The sequence below is a fragment of the Crinia signifera genome, chromosome 1 (genome assembly GCF_055691185.1).
Source record: "Crinia signifera chromosome 1, ASM5569118v1, whole genome shotgun sequence".
Lineage (NCBI taxonomy): Eukaryota > Metazoa > Chordata > Amphibia > Anura > Myobatrachidae > Crinia > Crinia signifera.
In genome coordinates this window covers 244953616-244975743 of record NC_139217.1, presented here as the reverse complement: position 1 = coordinate 244975743, position 22128 = coordinate 244953616, and the positions used below count along the sequence as shown (strand labels likewise).

Sequence of the window (22128 nt, the reverse complement as noted above, 5' to 3'; positions counted from 1 at the left end):
CCCACTGATCACCTATGGCATACGAGGCTGCCACCCCTAGGCATAGACCAATGCCAGGCCTAGGCAATTGTCTAGTATGCTGATGCCTAGGGCCAGCTCTGGCTGATGTACTAAGAATTGGAGAGTGCAATTCGCTTAACACCATATTGAATTAACCCCATCATGTGGTTGCATCTTCTCCCCTAATATGCTACACATTATATGGGATTATGCATTGTGGGCAGCACGGATGGTGTAATGGTTAGCATTACTGCCTCACAGCACTGAGGTCATGGGTTCGATCCCCACCATGGCCCTAACTGTGTGGAGTTTGTATATTCTCCCCGTGCTTGCGTGGGTTTACTTTGGGTACTCTGGTTTCCTCCCACAATCCAGAAATATACTGGTAGGCAAAATTAACCCTAGAATGTCTGTGGGTGTGTGTACATGTGGTAGGGAATATAGATTGTAAGCTCCACTGGGGCAGGGATTGATGTGAGTGTTCAAATATTCTCTGTAAAGCGCTGTGGAATCTGTGTGCGCTATACAAGTTACATACTGTTAATAAATAATAAAATAAATAAATGTGGAGTTTGTTACATTCAACAGATGCAGCTGCAAAAATTGCTACGTGTGACTTCTGTGTCGTTTGGCATCATTTCACCATGCACGGACATCTAATATGCTTCTGTTACTTATGGAAATGCATTGAGCAGCGATATCGCGGCATGGAGATTTGGCTCTGCGGCAGCAAATTTGGCATGCCAAGAAAGCACAAGCGGCCGGATTGCTGCAACATTGATAGTTGCTACAGCTGTATTAAGCCTGATAAAGTGGAAGGTGATAACACACCAGCCAATCAACTCCTGTCATTTTTTTCAAACACGGCTGATTGGCTGGTGCTTTATCAACTTCCACTTTATCACTGTTTTATCACGTTACCAGGCTTAATACCACTTCCCCATTAAAATCACATCACACTTCGTCTAGTTCAAATCATACTGTGTTTATTTTGCCATGCAATGCGGGCTCCCATGTAGTCCATATCACAAGGAAAATTGTATGTGCAGGCAGGTATTTTTGTACTACATCGCATCATGTCTATTTCAAATTGCACCCTGCATAGGGAATGGCATGCAATATGTACTCTACATATTGAAATTACATATTGAAGTCTAGTCCAAATCTTATGTAGTTCAAATCTTATATATTTGAAATAGCACCGTGTATAAAGTTCAACTTGTATAGCTCAAATCGCACCTAGCGCACACCTCACTGTGGGCCTTCACTGTTCACTCTTTCTGACAAAATCTTTCTAAAGGTGCCCATACACGTTACAATTATTGTATACAATATTGCATCTCATAGCATATCGGTTTTGCGATGAGATCAGATGAGATGAGATCTAGTACAAAAAGTATGTGCACATACTTTTTGTACTCATCGCTAAACCGATATGCTATGAGATGCGATATTGTATACAATATTGTATACAATAATTGTAACGTGTATGGGCACCTTTAGATGGACATAACCATGTGCACTGCAGATGGGGCAGATTCAACCTGTGCAAAGAGAATTAGATATGGGTGGGGTTTCACTTCAAAGTGAGATCTATATTGCAGTGTAAAAATAAAGCAGGCAGTATTTTCCCTGCACAGAAACAAAATAACTCACCCAAATCTAATTCTCTCTGCACATTTTACAGCTGCCCCCCTGCAGTGCACATGGTTTTGCCCATCGGATTTTGTCAGAAAGAGTGAACTAGAATAAGGCCCTGTGTGTAGGCATGATTACAGCCAGACATTTAGCTGATTACTCGGTTACTTTTACTTTAGTTTGCCTTATTTATAAGTTATAATAAACAACACTGTAAAATGGATACTCAGGTTTATTTGTAGCCACTTAAAGTTCTTATTTTTCTTTTATTTCCCATAATGAAAGAATATAGCATTGATCCATTTTTTATATTGTCAGTACACTGTTTCGTTTAAGCCAGGGGTTTCCCAAACCAGTCCTTGAGATCTTGGACTGGTTTGGAAAAGATTTTCCGGTACTTATATGTTAGTTGGGCGCCCACTAAGCTATTTGCTTAGTTTTCCGCGTCCCCTTGCGGGTATCGCCACGCTTCGGGCTCGCTGCGCTCGCCACACTATATAGAATCAACTCCATGCCGACATGTATAGTGGGGGTATGAGCATGCTAACTATAGGGGGCACCCAACTAACATATAAGTACCGATTTTCCAGACCAAATAGCTGGCGCACAGGTGTTGTCATTACTGTCACACTTCCAGATGTGCTGTATTCATGCTGGATGCTGCCCATACACGTTTATGTGTTTTGGATGTAAAGCAATACAGTGGTATATGTTCTGGTTTTAGCTAAAATAAACTACTTGCTGGCCAGTAGTTTACCCTGTCAAGAGATTTATCTTTAATGCATTTAATAAATTAATTGACTGCTACACTAATTGAAATGCAAACTTCTCATATGGTAAATTGGATTCTCTTTCAGGTACAACAAAAAGAAAAATGCACATAAAATCCGTTATTCTTGAGGGCTTCAAGTCTTATGCTCAGAGAACAGAGATCAATGGTTTTGATCCACTCTTCAATGCTATTACTGGACTTAATGGCAGTGGCAAGTCCAATATTCTGGATTCCATTTGTTTCCTTCTTGGTATTTCCAATCTTACACAGGTAAATTGTGTGTGTGTGTGTGTGTGTGTGTATCGTTTTATCGACCATGGTTGGGTCGACAGGGTTCTAGGTTGCATACCTCCCAACATTACCCTCTCCAGGAGGGACAACATGCTCTGTTCCTGGACTTCCCTCTTAATTATTGATTGCCATCACCTGTAGTGAAATATCTTTCTCATCAGTAACTGTGTTCACCACAGGTGATGGTAATCATAAATTAAGAGGGAAGTCCAGGAACAGAGCATTTTGTCCCTCCTGGAGAGGGTAATGGTGGGAGGTATGGGTCGACATATGTGTTAGGTCGACATGGGGTTTTTCAGGTTTTTTTTTACCCGAATATCGACACAGTCAACATGGACACCGTTGGAAGTCAACCGCAGCCCCTCGCTTCGCTCACAAGGCTTCGGGCACGGTGCCTCGCTGTGCTCGGCACACTATTTTATTCTCCCGCCACGCCTTAGTGCAGGGCTGGGCAACACCGGCCCTCCAGATGTTAACCCCTTCCTGACAGAGCCAGTTTTTGCGTTCCTGACAGAGCCCTTTTTTTCAAATCTGACATGTCTCACTTAAGTGGGGATAACTTTTTTTTGCTTTTACTTATCCCAGTGATTTTGAGATTGTTTTTTCGTGACACATTGTACTTCAAATTAGTGGTAAATTTGGGTCGATACAGTCTGTGTTTTTTTGTGAAAAATACCAAAATATCGTGAAAAAATGGAAAATTTAGCGATTTGCAAAATGTTAAATTTTCTGCTTGTGAGACAAATAATCTTACCACTCAAAATAGTGAATAACTAACATAGACCATATGTCTACTTTATGTTGACATCATTATTTCAACTTCCTTTTAATTTTTTGGGACACTAGGAGGCTTACAATATGAATAGCAAATTCTCAAATTTTCAAGAAAATTTCAAACACTGATTTTTTTAGGGACCAGTTCAGTTCTGATGTGACTTTGAGGGACTTGTATGTGAGACACCCCCATAAATGATGCCATTTCAAAAACTGCACCCCTCACAGTATTCAAAACAGCATTTTGGAAGTTTGTTAACCCTTTAGGTGTTTCACAGGAATTAAAACAAAGTGTAGGTGAAATTTCAAAATTTCTTTTTTTTTGCAGATTTGCAATTTTAATACATTTTTCTAAGGAACACAGTACATTTTACTAGAGAAATGTGACTGAAAATTGATTCCCCCAATTCTTTTGTTTTCATAAATATCCTATATGTGGCCCTAGTGTGCACGGTGACCAAACCACAGGCTTCATAATAGAAGGAGCACCTACTTGATTTTGGAGCCTCCTTTTTATGAGATTATTTTTTAGGTACCATGTAGGTTTCTAGGCACCATAAGATGCTAAAAGTTAGGAACCCCCCCACAAGTGACCCCATTTTGCAAACTACACCCCTCAGGGAATTCATCTAGGGGTATAGTGTACATTTCAAACCCCCAGGGGTTTCACCAATTGTGGTACAACTGGGCAGTGAAAATGAAAAATTATTTTTTTTACACAAAAATACAGTTCTGGCTCCAAATTTGTCATTTTCAGAAGGTATGAAGGAGACAAAGCACCCCAAAATCTGTGCCCCAATTTCTCCCGAGTACGGCAATGCCTCACATGTGACCAAAAAATACCATTTGGGTGCATGGCAGGACTCAGAACGGAAGGAGTGATTTTTGGATTTTGCAGCACAGATTTTGGTGGAATGAATGGTGGGTGCTATGTTGCACCAACACAGTGGAACCCCCCCACAAGTCACCCCATTTTGCAAAGTACACCCCTCAGGGAATTCATCTAGGGGTATAGTGTACATTTCAAACCCCCAGGGGTTTCACCAATTTTGATACAAGTGGGCAGTGAAAATGAAAAATTACATTTTTTTACACAAAAATGCAGTTCTGGCTCAAAATTTTTCATTTTCAGAAGGTATGAAGGAGACAAAGCACCCCAAAATCTGTGCCCCAATTTCTCCCGAGTACGGCAATGCCTCACATGTGACCAAAAAATACCATTTGGGTGCATGGCAGGACTCAGAAGGGAAGGAGTGATTTTTGGATTTTGCAGCTCAGATTCTGGTGGAATTTTGGTGGGTGCTATGTCGCATTAGCAAGACCCCCCAAGCACCAATACAGTGGAACCCCCCCACAAGTGACCCCATTTTGCAAACTACACCCCTCAGGGAATTCATCTAGGGGTATAGTGTACATTTCAAACCCCCAGGGGTTTCACCAATTTTGATACAAGTGGGCAGTGAACATGAAAAATTACATTTTTTACACAAAAATGCAGTTCTGGCTCAAAATTTTTCATTTTCAGAAGGTATGAAGGAGAAAAAGCACCCCAAAATCTGTGCCCCAATTTCTCCCGAGTACGGCAATGCCTCATGTGTGACCAAAAAGTGGCAGGACTCAGAAGGGAAGGAGTGATATTTGGATTTTGCAGCACAAATTCTGGTGGAATGATGGTGGGTGCTATGTCGCATTAGCAAGACCCCCAAAGCACCAATACAGTGGAACCCCCCCACAAGTGACCCCATTTTGCAAACTACACCCCTCAGGGAATTCATCTAGGGGTATAGTGTACATTTCAAACCCCCAGGGGTTTCACCAATTTTGATAAAACTGGGCAGTGAACATGAAAAATTACATTTTTTTACACAAAAATGCAGTTCTGGCTCAAAATTTTTCATTTTCACAAGGAATGAAGGAGACAAAGCACCCCAAAATCTGTGCCCCAATTTCTCCCGAGTACGGCAATGCCTCACATGTGACCAAAAAATACCAGTTGGGTGCATGGCAGGACTCAGAAGGGAAGGAGTGATTTTTGGATTTTGCGGCTCAGATTCTGGTGGAATGAATGGTGGGTGCTATGTGGCATTAGCAAGACCCCCGAAGCACGGTGAAATTATGAACCTAATATTCCATAGATGTGTGGTATATTTTAAAACACTCCTTTATACATAGGCCGGGTTTGTCGGGGCAAGTGTCACACTGGAAAATAGTTTGCTTTCTTATTCCCTTTTTATAGCAAACTTTGCACCTTTTTTGTGTCCTGCCCTTTTTTCCAGTGGAGGGGATTTCATCAGGAAAATGCTGCCCTGGTACAATACGGGGGCCAGTACTAGAAGTACTGGGGCCCTCTGCCTGCTGGTTCCCAAATATTAGGCCCTTTATGACTTCCTCTTGAAAGTGCATAAATGTCCCCCTCTGGCCGGTAGAACGGAATAGCACGTAAGCGTTATACAGTGCCATCTGGATGATATACACGGCCACCTTCTTGTACCAGATTTTTGTTTTCCGCAGGGCACTGTACGGCTTCAGTACCTGATCTGAAAGATCCACTCCGCCCATGTACCTATTGTAATCCAGGATACAATTAGGTTTTGAGGTGTGGGTACTGGTACCTCGTACAGGGACGGAGGTGGTACTGTCTCCGTGAATTGTTGTCAGTATAAGGACATCCCTCTTGTCCTTATATTTGACCAACAACATATTTTCGTTGCATATTCCCCTGCTTTCACCCCTTCTCATTACTTGGGCAATGTGCGTTTTTGGGAGGCCTCTTTGGTTCTTGCGCACAGTACCGCAAGCTGCTGTACCTCTTGAACCAAGGGCCTTAAACAGGGGGATGCTAGTGTAAAAGTTATCCACATAGAGGTGATAACCTTTATCCAGGAAGGGGTGCACTAAATCCCAGACAATTTTCCCACTAACACCTACGAGGGAGGGGGGGCATTCTGGCGGTTGAATTCTTGAATCCTTCCCTTCATAAACCCTAAACCTGTGGGTGTACCCTGAGGTGCTTTCACACAGTTTATACATTTTTATGCCATACCTTGCCCTCTTACTGGGAAGGTACTGGCGGAATTTAACCCTTCCTTTAAAATGTATAAGGGACTCGTCGATACAAATAAATTTTTCAGGGATGTACACCTCTTCAAATTTGGCACTGAAATGATCAATGACCGGCCTGACTTTGAATAGCCGGTCAAAGGTGGGATCATCTCTGGGTGGGCACTGTGCATTATCGGTGTAATGTATAAATTTAAGAATTGTCTCAAATCGAGTCCGGGGCATGGCCATACGGTAAAATGGAGTACTGTACAGAACATCTGTACTCCAATATTGCCTAATTTCTGGCTTTTTTACTATGCCCATATGAAACACCAGACCCCAAAACGTCATCATCTCTACTGCATCTACAGGGGTCCACCTAGCAAATGATGACGTGGGGTTTTGAGCAATAAACTGCTGGGCATATAAATTAGTTTGGTCCACCATTAAATTTATAAAATCATCAGAGAAAAATAATTTGAAAAAGTCAATTTCTCTGAGACCTGTGGAATCAAATTGGATTCCTGGCATGGCCAAAAACTCAGGAACCTGGGGCTCAAAATTGTCTGGTGGTGGGGTCCATACTAGATCAATTATTGGGGGGGGAATCTCAGCTGATCTACGGGGGCGTCTTTGAGGGGGTCCCTCATCACCAGAGGAGGAAGAGGAGCTTAAGACGAATCCTTCAAATTCCCTGCTTGCATCACTGCCTGTGTCAGAGTCAGAGGCAAGCATGGCATATGCCTCCTCCACTGAATACATTCTCCTGGATGACTGGGAGGACATTTGGGAGGACATTTGGGAGGACATTTGGGATGCCATTTTTATTTTTGTGTTACTGGTAGTGAAATGTTTCAACACGTGTATAGTGTAGGGGGGGGTACAAACTTTATTTCAACCCGGGGGGTATGTAGTGTGTAGTGTGTATGTAGTGCAGAAAAAAAAAATACTTTATACCAATAAAAAAAAAAAAAAATGAAGGGGTTAAAAATAAAAAATTGAAGGGGTTAAAAAAAAAAAAAAAAGGTCCTGCGCCAAAAATTGAGCACAGATGTTGGTCAGTAACGTCTGTCACTGAACAGCGCTCAAAGGCAACAGGAATCTGATCAAAAAAAAAAAAAAAATAGATCAACCCTGTGCCGAAAAAGCTGATCAGTGATGTACGTCACTGATCGGCGCACAGTGGCCACAGGACACCCACAAAATCAGTGTGTGTAAAAAAAAAATTAAAAAAAGACCACACAGCACCCACAAAAAAAAAAAAAAGGTGATCAGTGATGCGACACTGATTACCAGTGAGGGGCAGCAGGTGCACAACCTTTGGTGCAACTGGCAGCAACTGACAGGTATATATAAAAAAAAAAAAACCTCTGCGCCCCCAAAAAGTTGCTGATCACCTCAGATATAGTGATCAGCACAAAAGGCGGGGGTAGCAGACACAAAATATACACTCTCTATCACTCTCTGTCACTATCTCTCTCTATCTCTCTATCTCTCACTATCTATCACTATCTATCACTCTATGACACTGCAGCAGCAGCACTGACAGTTATATATATAAAATAAAACCCCTGCACCCCCAAAAAGGGGGGGTAGCAGACACAAATCTCTCTATCTCTCTACCTCTCACTATCTATCACTATCTATCACTATCTATCACTGTATGACACTGCAGCAGCAGCACTGACAGTTATTTATATATAGAAAACCCCTGCACCCCCAAAAAGGGGGGGTAGCAGACACAAAATATAGCTCTCTCTGTCACTATCTCTCTATCTCTCTCTATCTCTCTCTATCTCTCTCTATCTCTCTCTCTATCTCTCTATCACACTGCAGCAGCAGCAGGAAGTCTCAGGAAGTCAGATCCAGGAAGCGTCCAGCACGCTACAAGCAGTGATAAGGTGATCAGGTAAGGTATTTGCAAGGATCAGGTAAGTATTAGCAAGGATCAGGTCGGTATTCACGGCAGGCAGGCACGGTGACCGTTCTGCACGCTATTCCAGACCGGAATGGCGTCTGCAGCGCAGTCACCGTCAGTTTAAATGTCGCGCCTTGGCTGTGATTGGTCCGTGGGTCCCACGGACCAATCACAGCCTTGGGGGCAGGTGGGGTGAGGGTGGGGTGAGGTGTCATCGTCACCGATGACCCCCTCATGCCCCCTGACGCCCGGCGGTGATTGACACCTGTGTTACCGAGCGTCTGATTCGCTGGTAACACAGGAAAACGCTGTGAATGGCTGTTCACACTGAACAGCCAATCACAGCGATCGCCGACGGGGGGGCGGCATCGCAGCCCCCCCTGGGCATGCAGGGACATGTCTGCTGTCAGGGACAGCAGACATCGTCCCTCTGTCACTGCGTCTCGAGACGCAGTGACAGTTTAAACTCATGACGTACATTTATGCCATGTGTCGGGAAGTACCTCCCGGCCATGACGTAAATGTACGTCAAATGTCGGGAAGGGGTTAATGAACTACACATCCCAGGATGCTTTGCATTAGTTTTGCTATGTGGCCATGCTGAAACTGATGCAAGGCATGCTGGGATGTGTAGTTCATCAACATCTGGAGGGCCGGTGTTGCCCAGCTCTGCCTTAGTGGATGGTAGGGCATGAAATACCGCCTGTCGGCTCAAAAAACTGAAAGAAAAACCATGTCGACCTAATGACCTGTCGAACTTCCCACCTGTCGACCCAACACTGTCGACCTAATGACTGTTGACCTAAATGCAGTCGACAATACGACCGTATGCCATCATGGGAAATTACAGAAATGTGTAGGAAAAGTACACCCGTGGAGTTTCATGCCCCAGTGTGTACATTTTATTTTTATTTGGCTGATGCAATAATTAGCTGTGAGGTACAGTAAATATGAACCAATGTCCTGTTCACTAGACACAGAGGTCTTATTTAGAGTTATGTGGAAATTCAGCTAAAGGAAGCAGATTTGCACCAGGAGAAAACTATTGGCGCTGGGGCTATAAAATAATCAGTTTCAAGTTAAAAATAATTATAAACGAAATCCTCTAGGGAATGGTGCAAACACAGGTCAATCATTCACTTGTCCATTGCAGCTTGAAGTACAACCCTTGATGGTTGATATACAAGTGCAATGGAAAAAGGAAAGACAGCTGCGTGGGCAAGTGAATGATGATTGGTCGATATACACTTGATTGTAATATAAGAAAACAACGAGTTAAAAAGATAATTCACAAATTATTAATCTGTTTACTCCAACAATAAATAAATATAATTGATAATAAGCAGTAAAGGAGCCCATACACGCTCCGTTATGTACTTTTAAAGTACACATCATATTGGATCGCATGCCTTGTGCATGCACTGCGATCCGATACGATGTGTAGCTAGTACAAAAAGTATGTGCAGCACATACTTTTTGTACCGTACTATGTGATGCGCGGGAGCGCGCATCGCATAGTACAGAATGGAGTCTGACCACAACGGAGCGTGTATGGGCTCCTTAAGAGATATACACAATTCATATTAAAAAATGCGATTTAGCAATTCATTAAATACATAAATTATATGCAACTCTTCTTAAAAAGTGTGGATTTTAAGGTAACGTCACCATAATAATTAGTTGTAAGGGGACAGTGGATGGCAGGGGATATGTAGGCAACTCAAAGTATGCACATAAGACTGAATCAATGTTCTCCACTCTATTAGCCATAAGTGGTGGAGGCAGCTGAGTGGCTTACTGTAAGAATGCCAGGTAACGGCGGGCTCTAGCTGGTGGTCATATTGGTTGGAAGTCAATCATTCACGTGCCCTCCTTCTTTTTTGGAAATGTATATTTTCTTTTACGTGCATGGAAACCTACTGTCTTATTTTCAGATTGTATTTTAGAGTTGAGCTAGGAGTTGGGTATCCCTTTCACATCAAGCCTATTCTTTCCCACACCTAGTATAGCAGTTTACTTCCTGCTTTCCTTTCAACAGTATTGTAATAAGCACCTTCCCAGTCCCCATTTAATAAATATATATATATATATATATATATATATATATATATATATATATATATATATATATATATATACTCTGTATATCTGCCAGTGCAACCACCATGTTCCCCCTGAGTTGTATGTAGTGCCTCTCCATTCTAAGTACCCAATCCAGTTTTAGGTTGCCTTGGCAATTTAATTATTTTCTATCCTTGTCTCTGCACTAAGTTAATTCCTAGACCATCATTTACAATTACCAATATGTTTCAAGCATAATTGTATTTTTAGTCTGTTTTGCATTTTCAAAATCTTCAGCTTGAAAATCCAAAAGTTTTATCCAATTTCCCTCCTTCTGACCTTTTTATATTATTATTTGTATTTAGTGGTAGTCTATAGTTGTTATGAAAGAAATGGCTGGGGTTCAAAGGGTTAAGAGTTTGTTTGTTTTTTTTCCTGTCACGATTTAGTCTATTTTCAATGTAGTAATCTGACTTGCAAATATTCTAGATAATAGGTCCCATGCACTAATTTTTTTGTGTTGTGCTCTTATTGATGCTACTGTTTATCTCCATACATTCATTTTGCCAGGTAAGAGCTGCCAATTTGCAAGACCTTGTGTACAAAAATGGCCAGGCTGGTATAACGAAGGCCACGGTTTCAGTCACTTTTGAGAACCTTGACAAGAAGCAGAGCCCTCTGGGATTTGAGGCGCACGATGAGATTACTGTGACGAGACAGGTGAGTAATGATTCACAGCAATCCATACTAACACAATAAGATGTCAAATGTATCCAGGTCTCTTACTGTCTTTGCTTATGTTGTAAAAGGTTGTTATTGGAGGCAGAAATAAATATTTAATCAACGGAGTAAATGCAAACAACACTCGTGTGCAGGATCTCTTCTGTTCTGTGGGGCTCAATGTGAACAATCCACACTTCCTCATCATGCAGGTATGTCCTGTTAATTATGTTATAATAATGGCTTTTAAGAGCAATGTGCACTCATCACTTATGGTAGAGTTATGGCAATTTATAGGTTAAACATAAGTTGGCCAGACTTTGGGTCTGTATTGGAGGGAATCTTGACATGATAAAGTGTGCTTAATAAAAATATCTGTTTGAAATAACAATACTTCAGTAAATAATACATCAAATTAATGCAATTTTTTCCCCTTTCTTAAGGGAAGGATAACCAAAGTTTTGAATATGAAGCCCCCAGAGGTAAATTTATAAATCTTATGTTACTAGTTATGACAAGCCTATTAATCCATTATGGTACTAATTCATGGCATGCTGCTTATACTGTAGACTAACCCTCTGTTCCAGGCATGGCAAAACTATGGCCCTCCAGCTGTTGTGAAAATACACATCCTAGCGTGACTTGCCATAGTTTTAACATTCACTAATAGCAAAACTGTGACAAGGCATGATGGGTTGTTTCACAACAGCTGGGAGGGCCATGGTTTGTCCATGCCTGCTCTATTGCATTTCACAAAGTTCTGTGTTTATTAATGTTCTGCAGATTCTAGCTATGATAGAAGAAGCGGCAGGTACCAGGATGTATGAGTGCAAGAAAATTGCTGCTCAAAAGACTATTGAGAAAAAGGAAGCCAAGCTCAAAGAGATTCAGACGGTAAACCTTTGTATTTTGTGTGCACGCCCATCCACTTTTTGTAGCTATACTATGGGCGGTATTCAATGAGGCTGATTCGCCAGGTTTTTATGGCGATTTTGTGCTGTAAGGCGAATTTTTGACTAAAACGGTGAATCACCCTATTCAATGACCAGATGGCGAATACATTTCAAGGTTTTTTTTTCGCCACGATTCACCGAGTAGCAATCGCTATGAAGTGGAATGTGAACTTTTAAAATAAAGTGTTTTGTTTTTTTCATTTGGTGTCAAAAAATCAGGAATTTTATTCTGAGGAGGGGCATGCTATTTTTATTCATGTGCTGTAAGCACATGAATATATATTTAATTTCAAAAGCCCATTAGATACTCATATATTCACTGCACCCGATCATTACATATGCATGATCGGGTGTAGTGAATATACCCGGTCCCCTGCTGGCACCCCCGGGGGGGCAGCCTGTGCTGCCTGGCACCCGGGGAGCCCATCTCCCCCCACAAACGTTCTGGGGCAGACAGGGAGACTTCCATCTCCCTGCCTGCCACCGTCCTCAGGCTCCCTGCGGCGTCCGCCACAGGAGCTCAAATTCGCTGGTCAGGGGCAGCGAGCCCCTGACTCGTTGAATACTGGAGCCGGCGGGCAGTGGCGAATGTGCAGCGAATCCTAAACAGGATTTGCTGCACGTCGTCAGTATTCTCATTGAATACTGCCCTATAAATCATTTTCAGTAGACTGCTCTGTATTGCAGATCTGTCTTTACCTCATTGTCTTGGTTTTTCGATTCCCAGTTACGTGACTTTCTTGGTGATTAATTCTAACAATGATTAATCACACTGTTACATTTATGAAAATATGTGAGGGAAAATATTGTGGGTACCCATTTGCAAGCAATCAGATTTTCTTTTTTCTATTTTGTAACCTGTGCTACTACAAGGACATTATTCTCAGTGTGTAAGAATCAATAGTAATTTCAATAATTTTACCCGTGGGAGGATAAAAGTTGCGGTGACCCAAATACCATTGGGTGGCTAGATGCCATGCATATGCCATCTGTTCATGCTGCAGAGAGGGTTTTGGGTCTCGCCAGCACCTCAGTGTGTGCTGGGCACGCCGCCTAAATTGTTGAAAAGGGAATGAGTCTTATGGACACGCCCCTTTTCCATATGACTGTGTGCTCACAGTAGTGCCCTGATAATAGCCACTGAAACCCTGGCATGAACACTAACCACAATATTAAAGTATGTAGCATTTGCCATCATGACTAAGGTTTTAGTAAGTTTAAAACCTAGTCTTATGGTGCCCACACATGGTGAGATGTGATGGGTGCGATTTAAGCTATGCCATGTCTGCTATACAACTTGAACTTTTTTTTTTTTGTATAGCACTAAAGTTCACATTGTATAGCAAACATTGTATAGTTCAAATCGCACTTAAGGTGCCCATACACAGTACAATTATTGTATACAATATCGTATCTCATCAGGTTATGCAATGCAATGAGATCTAGTACAAAAAGTATGTTTATGGGCACCTTTAGAACACATTACTGTGTGTGTGTGTGTGTGGGCACTATTAGAGCTATATAATTTGAACTGCGATGTGATATTGTTCAAAAATACCTACATGCATATACTTTTTGTTTAGCCATATGAACTACACGGGAGTGGGCATCGACAGGCAAAATAAGCACTGAGATTTTGACTACGCGCATTGCGATTTAAATGAAAAAGTGGTACTTGTTTCCTAGCACGGCCACAATCTTCTTGGTCGTGTGCCTTAACTTTAAGGCACACGATGCCCACGATGGACCTGATTTTCTTTCAAATCAGGTCCATTTTACCGGCAAATGGAAAATCGGGTCCATCGCGTCGGTCGTGTGCCTTTAATAAGGCACACGAAGCGATGGACCCGATTCTCCATAGGCTTCAATGTTAAAAATATTTTAACATTGAAGCCTATGGAGAAATCGCGTCCATCGGGTCCATCGCGTCGTGTGCCTTAACATGGCACACGACGCGACCGACGCGATGGACCCGATTTCTCCATAGGCTTCAATGTTAAAATATTTTTAACATTGAAATCGCGTCGGTCGTGTCGGTCTTGTGCCATTATAATGGCACAAGATAAGATGGACTTGATTAAGTCCATCTTCACATAGTAATCAATGGGAAAGGGGCCAATATGGGCCATTTCTCATTGTATATGGCCCCGTCATGCCCCCACATTTTAAACGCCACCCCACTATTGACGCCAACCCGAAGCGCAGCGAGCCCGCGAGGGGCGGCGGTGCGCGTCCTCCGACCTTTTCGAACCCCTACTATCCACGTCGGCGTGGAGTTGAGAATAGAATAGTGTGGCGAGCCCGAAGCGTGGCGAGCGGACGCGTATAACTTCACAGGTATACGCGTCCCCTCGCGGGGCTCGCTGCGCTCGCCACGCTTCGGGCTCGGTGGCTCGCTGCGCTCGCCACACTATTCTATTCTCAACTCCACGCCGACGTGGATAGTAGGGGAATGAAAAGGTCGGAGGACGCGCACCGCCGCCCCTCGCAGGCTCGCTGCGCTCGCCACGCTTCGGGTTGGCGTCTATCGTGGGGTGGGGTGTACGCCGTGACATTTGGGGGGGTTGGGAATATTTTACATTGAATCCAATGTAAAATCGGGTCCCAGGGACCCGATTTACATTTCATTTTAAAAAAAAAATCGGGTCCAAAATCGGTCGGTCGCGTCGATCGCATCGCATGCGACCAAATCACATGCGATGCGATCGACCCGATTTTTCCGACACGACCACCCCAATGTAAATCGGGGTGGCCGTGCTAGGAAACAAGTACCGAAAAAGTTTATATTGCACGCTATAATTGAGGTGTAGTATGACAGCCTGATGGTTGGGATTCCGACAGTCAGTATACTGACATTGGTATCCGGACTGCCAGTACTCCGACAGGGGGAGGAGCGCAAACATGCCCCTTGCGGGCTCTCTGCGCTTGCCATGATAAAAAGGGGGTTTTGTGTGCTTATTCTCAAAGGCGCCCTTCCCAGCAGCCCAATTCCAAGTCGTCACTGGTTCAATCAGCCAGTATTAAGCATATAAAAGATACAGGTTAGGAGCTTTAGATATAGGGCGCTTAGGTGGAAAGAAAAGTTTTTTACCCTTTTTGTCGGTAAAAAAATATATATATTTATTCACACATATCCAAAGTATTGCGTATGTATGTATCATCCATAAAAAGCACAAAAATTCAATTTCAATGATAAAAAAGTTGAAAAAATATACAAAGTCCACATTTTGAAAACACTGAAAAGTATTTTTACGGGAGAAGCGGGGTATGGATATTAGATGTTAAACAGTACCTCTACTCCCGTCTCCGATATCCGGTGTCCTATTGCGCTTCCAAATATCCGTCTCAGGCGGGGACCTGGGTTTTATATCACACTATGCATCTGCAGCCGTGGAACCGGCTTCCAGTCAGCAGGGTTTTTTTTTTTTTTTTCAGAGTAGTCCACTGTTTACGGAGATAAAGTCGGCATGCAGTGGGTCCTAATAGTGAAATATTAAAAGAGCTGCTCCATGTGAAAAAAGTAAAAAAAACTTTGGTGACCACGTCCACCTGTAAACCAGCCAACGCGTTTCAATCTCCTGAGAGATCTTTGTCAAGGCTCTCTGCGCTTGCCACACTGCGGGTTCGGGCTTGCTGCACACGATACAGGCTCTATTCTCCCTCTATGGGGGTTGTGGACTCCCATGATGGGGGAATAGCCCCTGTCAGTCGGGATCTCGACTGTTGGGCATTTTGTAACCGACGGGATTACGCTGTCTGTATACTGACCGTGGGGCCAGAGCCAGATAATTGCACCGTGTGTGAGCACCTTTATTGTTGTGTTGTTGTTTTTTGTAGGATATAATGTAAATATTATATAATTCTTTAAGGGACATACACACAGAGTGACTTGTGCTCTTTTTCTAAGCGATCTGATTAGATCACTTCGAAAGTAAGCACATATTACTCCGTGTGTATGCCCCCGAACAATGGCGATGCGCTGTTTCACATGTCGCTATTGCCCGCTGGTTAAGTCACTGCATGCAGTCAAAATCTAGTCCTATCGCTTAGCAAGTGACTGAAATCGCTGTTTGTACAGAATGAGTGATCTTGATCTGCATCATCCTGAACCACTACCCTGTCTTTTCTTTTACTTAAGTGAAATCTCTTAGCACACATTGCTGCATGTGTACGGGCTCTCTATGGGCGATCTAGGCACCGGGAAATCGCCTACCCTAAATAGCTTAGCAAAGCCACTTGGCACACATCTCTACGTGTGTATTCCCCTTAACGTGTTTTTATTATTACTATTGACACCTATGTGTTTTATATTTTAGATTCTGGAGGAAGAAATAACCCCGACAATACATAAACTTAAAGAGGTAAGTGTGTGAAACGTTAAGTTCCCTCAAAAAACTGATTTATAAGCTGAATTTTACCTTAATTCAATGGAGTACTGACACTGCATTGCATTTGACATTGCATGGGCATATACTTAAAGTTTCCGTGTGCTTCACGTTAAATAATTGTATTACTTTACAATTTATTTTTTAATCTGGGTCCAGTATTCACCTGAAGGAATAAAATATACTTGGTGTCCACATTGATTTTATAGGAAAGATCCTCCTATTTGGAATACCAGAAAATCACACGTGAAATTGAGCATCTGAGCCGTCTCTATGTAGCCTACCAGTTTGTATGTGCAGAGGAGACAAAGTTGCGTTCTGCTGAGGAGCTGAAGGAAATGCAGGATTCAATCCTTAAACTTCAGGAGACCATGGCGGACAATGAGGGAAAGGTTAAAGAATTAAGCAAAGAGATAGCAGAGCTGGAGAAGAAGAGAGATCAGGTACGACAAAAGGCTAATTGTTTACAAACAACATAAATAAGTTAAGGAAACCTAGTTATTCATTGTAATAACCTGTAATGTTTAACTTATTTAGGAAATATAATCTTTTTTTACAAAACCTTTTTTTTATTTAAATTGATATAATAAATGTGAGCGACGCTGGCATTTTTAACTTATCTCAGAGATGTTGGCTTTGAAAGGGTTAAGCATATTGGTTGATTATTCGGGTCGAGAAATTGGGCCAAATCTGATAGGTTTCTCATCCTATCCGACTTGACCCATCAGCGGCACATTGCGGGTGCTTTTTAACATAGAAACATAGAATTTGACGGCAGATAAGAACCATTTGGCCCATCTAGTCTGCCCCTTTTTTACCCTTCAGGTAATCTCAACCCTTTTTTATCCTTATTTCTTTGTAAGGATATTCGGTACTTGTTTCCTAGCACGGCGTCTGTCGGGTCCCACCGCATACCTTAACTTAAGGTATGCGATGGGACCCGACTGACCCGATTTCGGGCTTTTTAACAGCTTTCCCGACAATGTAAAAATTGGGTCCATCGCATGCCATTATAATAGCATGCGATGGACCTGATTCTACATAGGAACCAATGTTAAATGGCCCCCCATACCCGATTTTTTTTTTTTTTTTTCATTGTATAGCCACCCCAGATGGGTAATTTGTATGTCAAATGCGCCCCCCCCCCCCCCATTGTTAACGCCACCCCACGATGAACGCCAACCCGATGCGTGGCGACCGGCGGCGGTACGCATCCTCCGACCTTTTCATACCTCCACGTCGGCGTGTCCGACCTTTTCATACCCCCACTATCCACGTCGGAGTGGAGTTGATTTTATATAGTGTGGCGAGCCACCGAGCCCGAAGCGTGGCGAGCGGACGCGTAATACGTCTGAAGTTGTGCGTGTCCCCTCGCGGGGCTCTCTACGCTCGCCACGCTTCGGGCTCGGTGGCTCGATGCGCTTGCCACACTATATAAAATCAACGCCGACGTGGATAGTGGGGGTATGAAAAGGTCGGAGGGCGCGTACCACCGCCATTCGCCACGCTTCAGGATCACGTTGATCGTGGCGTTAACAATGGGGGGCATACAATAAAAAATGGGGTCTGGGGGGCATTTAACATTGGTTCCAATGTAAAAAATCGTGTCGGTCGGGTCAATCGCATTGCATGCAATTTGGTTGATTTTTGCAACCCGATTGCATACAATTAAAATCGGTGGCGCCGTGCTAGGAAACAAGTACCGGATATTCATATGCCTAACACCCACAATGTGTTGGGTCTGATCCATAGGTGTGAAGCACCACTGGCACACACCTACGTGCAGGGGCGGAGTCCTATGTGCAGGGGGACATACTATTTTTTTTTAAATTTTTATTTTTTTATTCTGCTGCCGCAACCCTCACGGCACCTTCAGCTCAGTGCTTCCTGGACTCTACCTGCCTAGCCATTGCACGGTCACCCCTGGGCACACAGCGTAGCCCGGACCCGCTGCTGCCACTCGACAGGTTTTTTTTTCTCTAAATCTCATGCCCCTGCAGCTCCACGTGAGTTTACATGGAATAAATTGCATGTCAAGTGCCAAATAGCTAGTGAGCTCTCCCGGGTGCGCAGGGGAAATTGGGGGCTTAAGTGTGATTTTGTTTTTACATCGGCAGATCTTATTAGGATCTGTTTGTTCCCCTTGTTTGACATATTGATAAAGTGGTTTACTTGCCAAAAAATATGGGTACCATTCAGGCGACACAACTGCAAACACAGATGTGCCAACAGGTGTATCTTGAGTTTTGTGACCATAAAATGATTTGATAATTGCCTGTTCTATTATTTGTATATACAACAAAACACCTTAGCAGTTGAGATTTTATTTTTGGTGGATTTGAAATGTAAATGTTCCATTAAAAGTTATTGGTCCTTGTGCACAGTAGTAACCGTTTTCTCTGTTTTCTTTTTCAGGAAATTGGAGGGGCATTAAGGAGCTTGGAAGAAAGCCTTGCTGAAGCTCAAAGAACTGACACTAAAGCACAGAGCTCCTTGGATCTCAAAAAACAAAACTTGAAAGGGGAAGAGAAGAAACGCAAGGAGTTGGTGAAGAGTATGGAAGAGGTAACTTACGAAGTCTTTGTGGATAGTGGGAACAGCGTCTTAATGTAAAAACTGAAATATTTATATAATGTAAAAACTGAAATATTTCTTCTGCTTTAATGAAGGACGCCAAGGCTTTGACTAACAAAGAAAAAGAAATTAAAAAGATAACAGACAGCCTAAGCTCCCTGCAGGAGGCCAGTTGTAAAGATGCAGAGGGCCTTACAGCTGCTCAACAACATTTCAACGCAGTGTCTGCTGGTCTCTCCAGTAATGAGGATGGAGAGGAGGCTACACTTGCAGGGCAGATGATGACTTGCAAGAATGAGATCAGTAAAGCAGAAACAGAGTCCAAACAGGTACTTACAAGAATCTTAATGTGATTGTTACATTTTAATAGTCATGTGAGCTTAGGGAATCTTAATTCATTCAATTGAACTAAGTTTGGGATAGACATATAATGGTTGCCATTGTGGTCATAAATTGTGTTTTGGTGACCAGAGGGCAGTCGCGCCCCCCCCCCCCCCCCCCCCCCCCCCGGGGAGAGGGGGGGGGGGATTGGCACATTGGGATATGGATTTTGAGATTTAACATTTTAGTTCAAAAGTCTGAACTCCTCCAGATTGATACCCTCATAACTTCCAAGGAATTAATATAAATTGAATGTTGGAGTTGGGCATTCTGTTTGTCTACATCAATGTAGTTAAGATTATGCTGCTCACTAAAATCTTCCACTGGGATGAGCGGAATGGGATCATTCGTCAGACTGCATTTAGGTCTACAGTCATTAGGTCGACCCCACTAGGTCGACTGGCAGGAAGGTCGACCTGACTTAAGGTCGACATGGGCCAAGGTCGACACGACTTAAGGTCGAATTTGCATAAAGGTCGACATGAGGAAGGTCGACTGGTCATAAGGTCGACATGGGTTTTTCAATGTTTTTTGATCCGAATGTCGACAGTCGACATGGACACAGTTGGCAATGAGAATCGGACCCTCGCTTCGCTCGCAATGCTTCGGGCACGGTGCCTCGCTGCGCTCGGCACACTATTTTATTCTCCCACCACGCCCTAGTGGATGGTAGGGCATGAAATACCGCATGTCGGCTCAAAAAACAGTGAAAAACCCATGTCGACCTTATGACCAGTCGACCTTCCTCATGTCGACCTTTATGCAAATTCGACCTTAAGTCAGGTCGACCTTCCTGCCAGTCGACTTAGTGGGGTCGACCTAATGACTGTAGACCTAAGTTCATTCTAATAGATGACCGCTTCCCGGGATGAGCAGACATGATCTATGTTAGAGAGCTTCCTTAGCCTAGTAACATGAGGCTTACCGCATTTTCAGTTGACATGTCTTTAGATCTATTTACCTGCAAGATCTTGATATCACCAACTATCCAGAAATATCTCCAAATGCAAAAGTGAAAGAATCAATCTTGTAGGGGTTAGACTAGGTACAATTACAGACTATAAGATCTTAGACATGTACAGATAGAGCCGCTCCTGTCGATTGAATCGCCATCTGCCAGAAGGGAGCGTATGAAATGCTTGTTTCCAACGGGGCCCTCCGCTGCCTGCTACAGCTACCCCCTAACCCTGCCCGTCTCTCTGACCGCACTGGTCAGCAGATAGCAGGGACGGGCTTCTTTCAGAGACACTGTCCATTGGTCTGCAGGGACAAAAAAATATGATCCTGGGTGGTAAATCCCACCCAGATTGCAGTACATATGTGATCCTAAATCTATAGGACATGGGTCCTCAAACTGCGGCCCTCCAGATGTTGTGAAACTACAAATCCCAGAATGCTTTGCCACAGTTTTGCTATAAGGGAGTGTTAAAACTGTGGCAAGGCATGCTGGGATTTGTAGTTTCACAACATCTGGGGGGCCGCAGTTTGAGGACCCATGCTATAGGATCTTTCTGAGCGGTGTAGTAAAATTATGTAAAATCGCTCAGAAAGTGGCTGAATATCGCTCTGTGTTTAGGGCCCTTTAGAGTCAGAAAAATTCTTTGGTGTATTAGGTTGACTGAAAGGTCATTGCAATAGATGCAAGTAACATGGCTGCTCTTTCCCAGGCTCAGATGAAGCTGGCACATGCGCAGCAGGAACTGAAGACTAAGCAGGCTGAGGTGAAGAAGATGGACAGCGGCTACAAGAAAGATAATGAAGCATTTGAAGCTGTTAAGAAAAATAAGGAAAAACTAGAAGCCGAAATGAAAAAACTTAACTATGAAGGTATCTATTTCTCTCCTCTTTTAATAATTAGACTTATTTAAAACACTTTGACCAGTATAATGTTCTTGTTTTTAATAAATTGTATTTTCATTTGTGGTTTTCTTAAATAGATGGAAAAGAGGAGCAGCTTTTGGAAAAGCGCAGGGACCTGTCTCGCAATGTGGGACGCCTTAGGGAAACGTATGAGTCACTCATGGCACGCTACTCCAACCTTCATTTTGAGTATAAGTATGTCATAACTTTGTCAATCCTGTATTTAGTATATAAAGACCATCGTTGTCAGCAGTGTATCACTACCACTGCAACTTTGTGCATATTGTATCCTACGGTTATGGTATGCATCATAGACTGTCTCATGATAGACAGTCATATGGTCGACAGGTAAAAGGTTGACATGGTCAAAAGGTCGACATGAGTTTGACATGAGTTTTTAGGGTATCTATGTCGACATGGACACTGTCTAAGTGTACCGCGTCCTTTTTCATGCCGACCTTTTTACATATCGACCATTTAGTGGTCCACCATATGACTGTCTATCATGAGTCAGTCTATGATCAGTCCAGATACCATATACTACACTAGCATATACAGTGTATCCAGAAAGTATTCATAGCTCTTCACTTTTCCCACATTTTGTGACGTTACACCTTTATTCCAAAATGGTTTTTTTCTCTCAAAATTCTACACACAATAACCCATAATGGCAATGTGCAAAAAGTTTTTGAAAATTTCTAAAAAATTAAGAAATAACATGTACTTAAGTATTCACAACCTATGGTCAATACTACTTAA

At 42.9% G+C, this 22128-nt stretch overlaps 1 protein-coding gene across 1 annotated transcript in view; it reads left to right on the top strand.

Moving 5' to 3' along the window:
- SMC2 (structural maintenance of chromosomes 2) overlaps positions 1-22128 on the top strand; it is a 50750-nt gene that overhangs the window by 1131 nt on the left and 27491 nt on the right. Inside the window, exons 2-12 of the mRNA XM_083179603.1 lie at positions 2496-2680; positions 11067-11216; positions 11306-11428; positions 11660-11698; positions 12000-12110; positions 16486-16530; positions 16764-16997; positions 18970-19119; positions 19224-19457; positions 21177-21336; positions 21447-21564. Of these exons, the coding sequence (XP_083035729.1) occupies positions 2513-2680; positions 11067-11216; positions 11306-11428; positions 11660-11698; positions 12000-12110; positions 16486-16530; positions 16764-16997; positions 18970-19119; positions 19224-19457; positions 21177-21336; positions 21447-21564 (1532 nt within the window). The 5' untranslated portion in view covers positions 2496-2512. The remainder of the gene's footprint in view (positions 1-2495; positions 2681-11066; positions 11217-11305; positions 11429-11659; positions 11699-11999; positions 12111-16485; positions 16531-16763; positions 16998-18969; positions 19120-19223; positions 19458-21176; positions 21337-21446; positions 21565-22128) is intronic.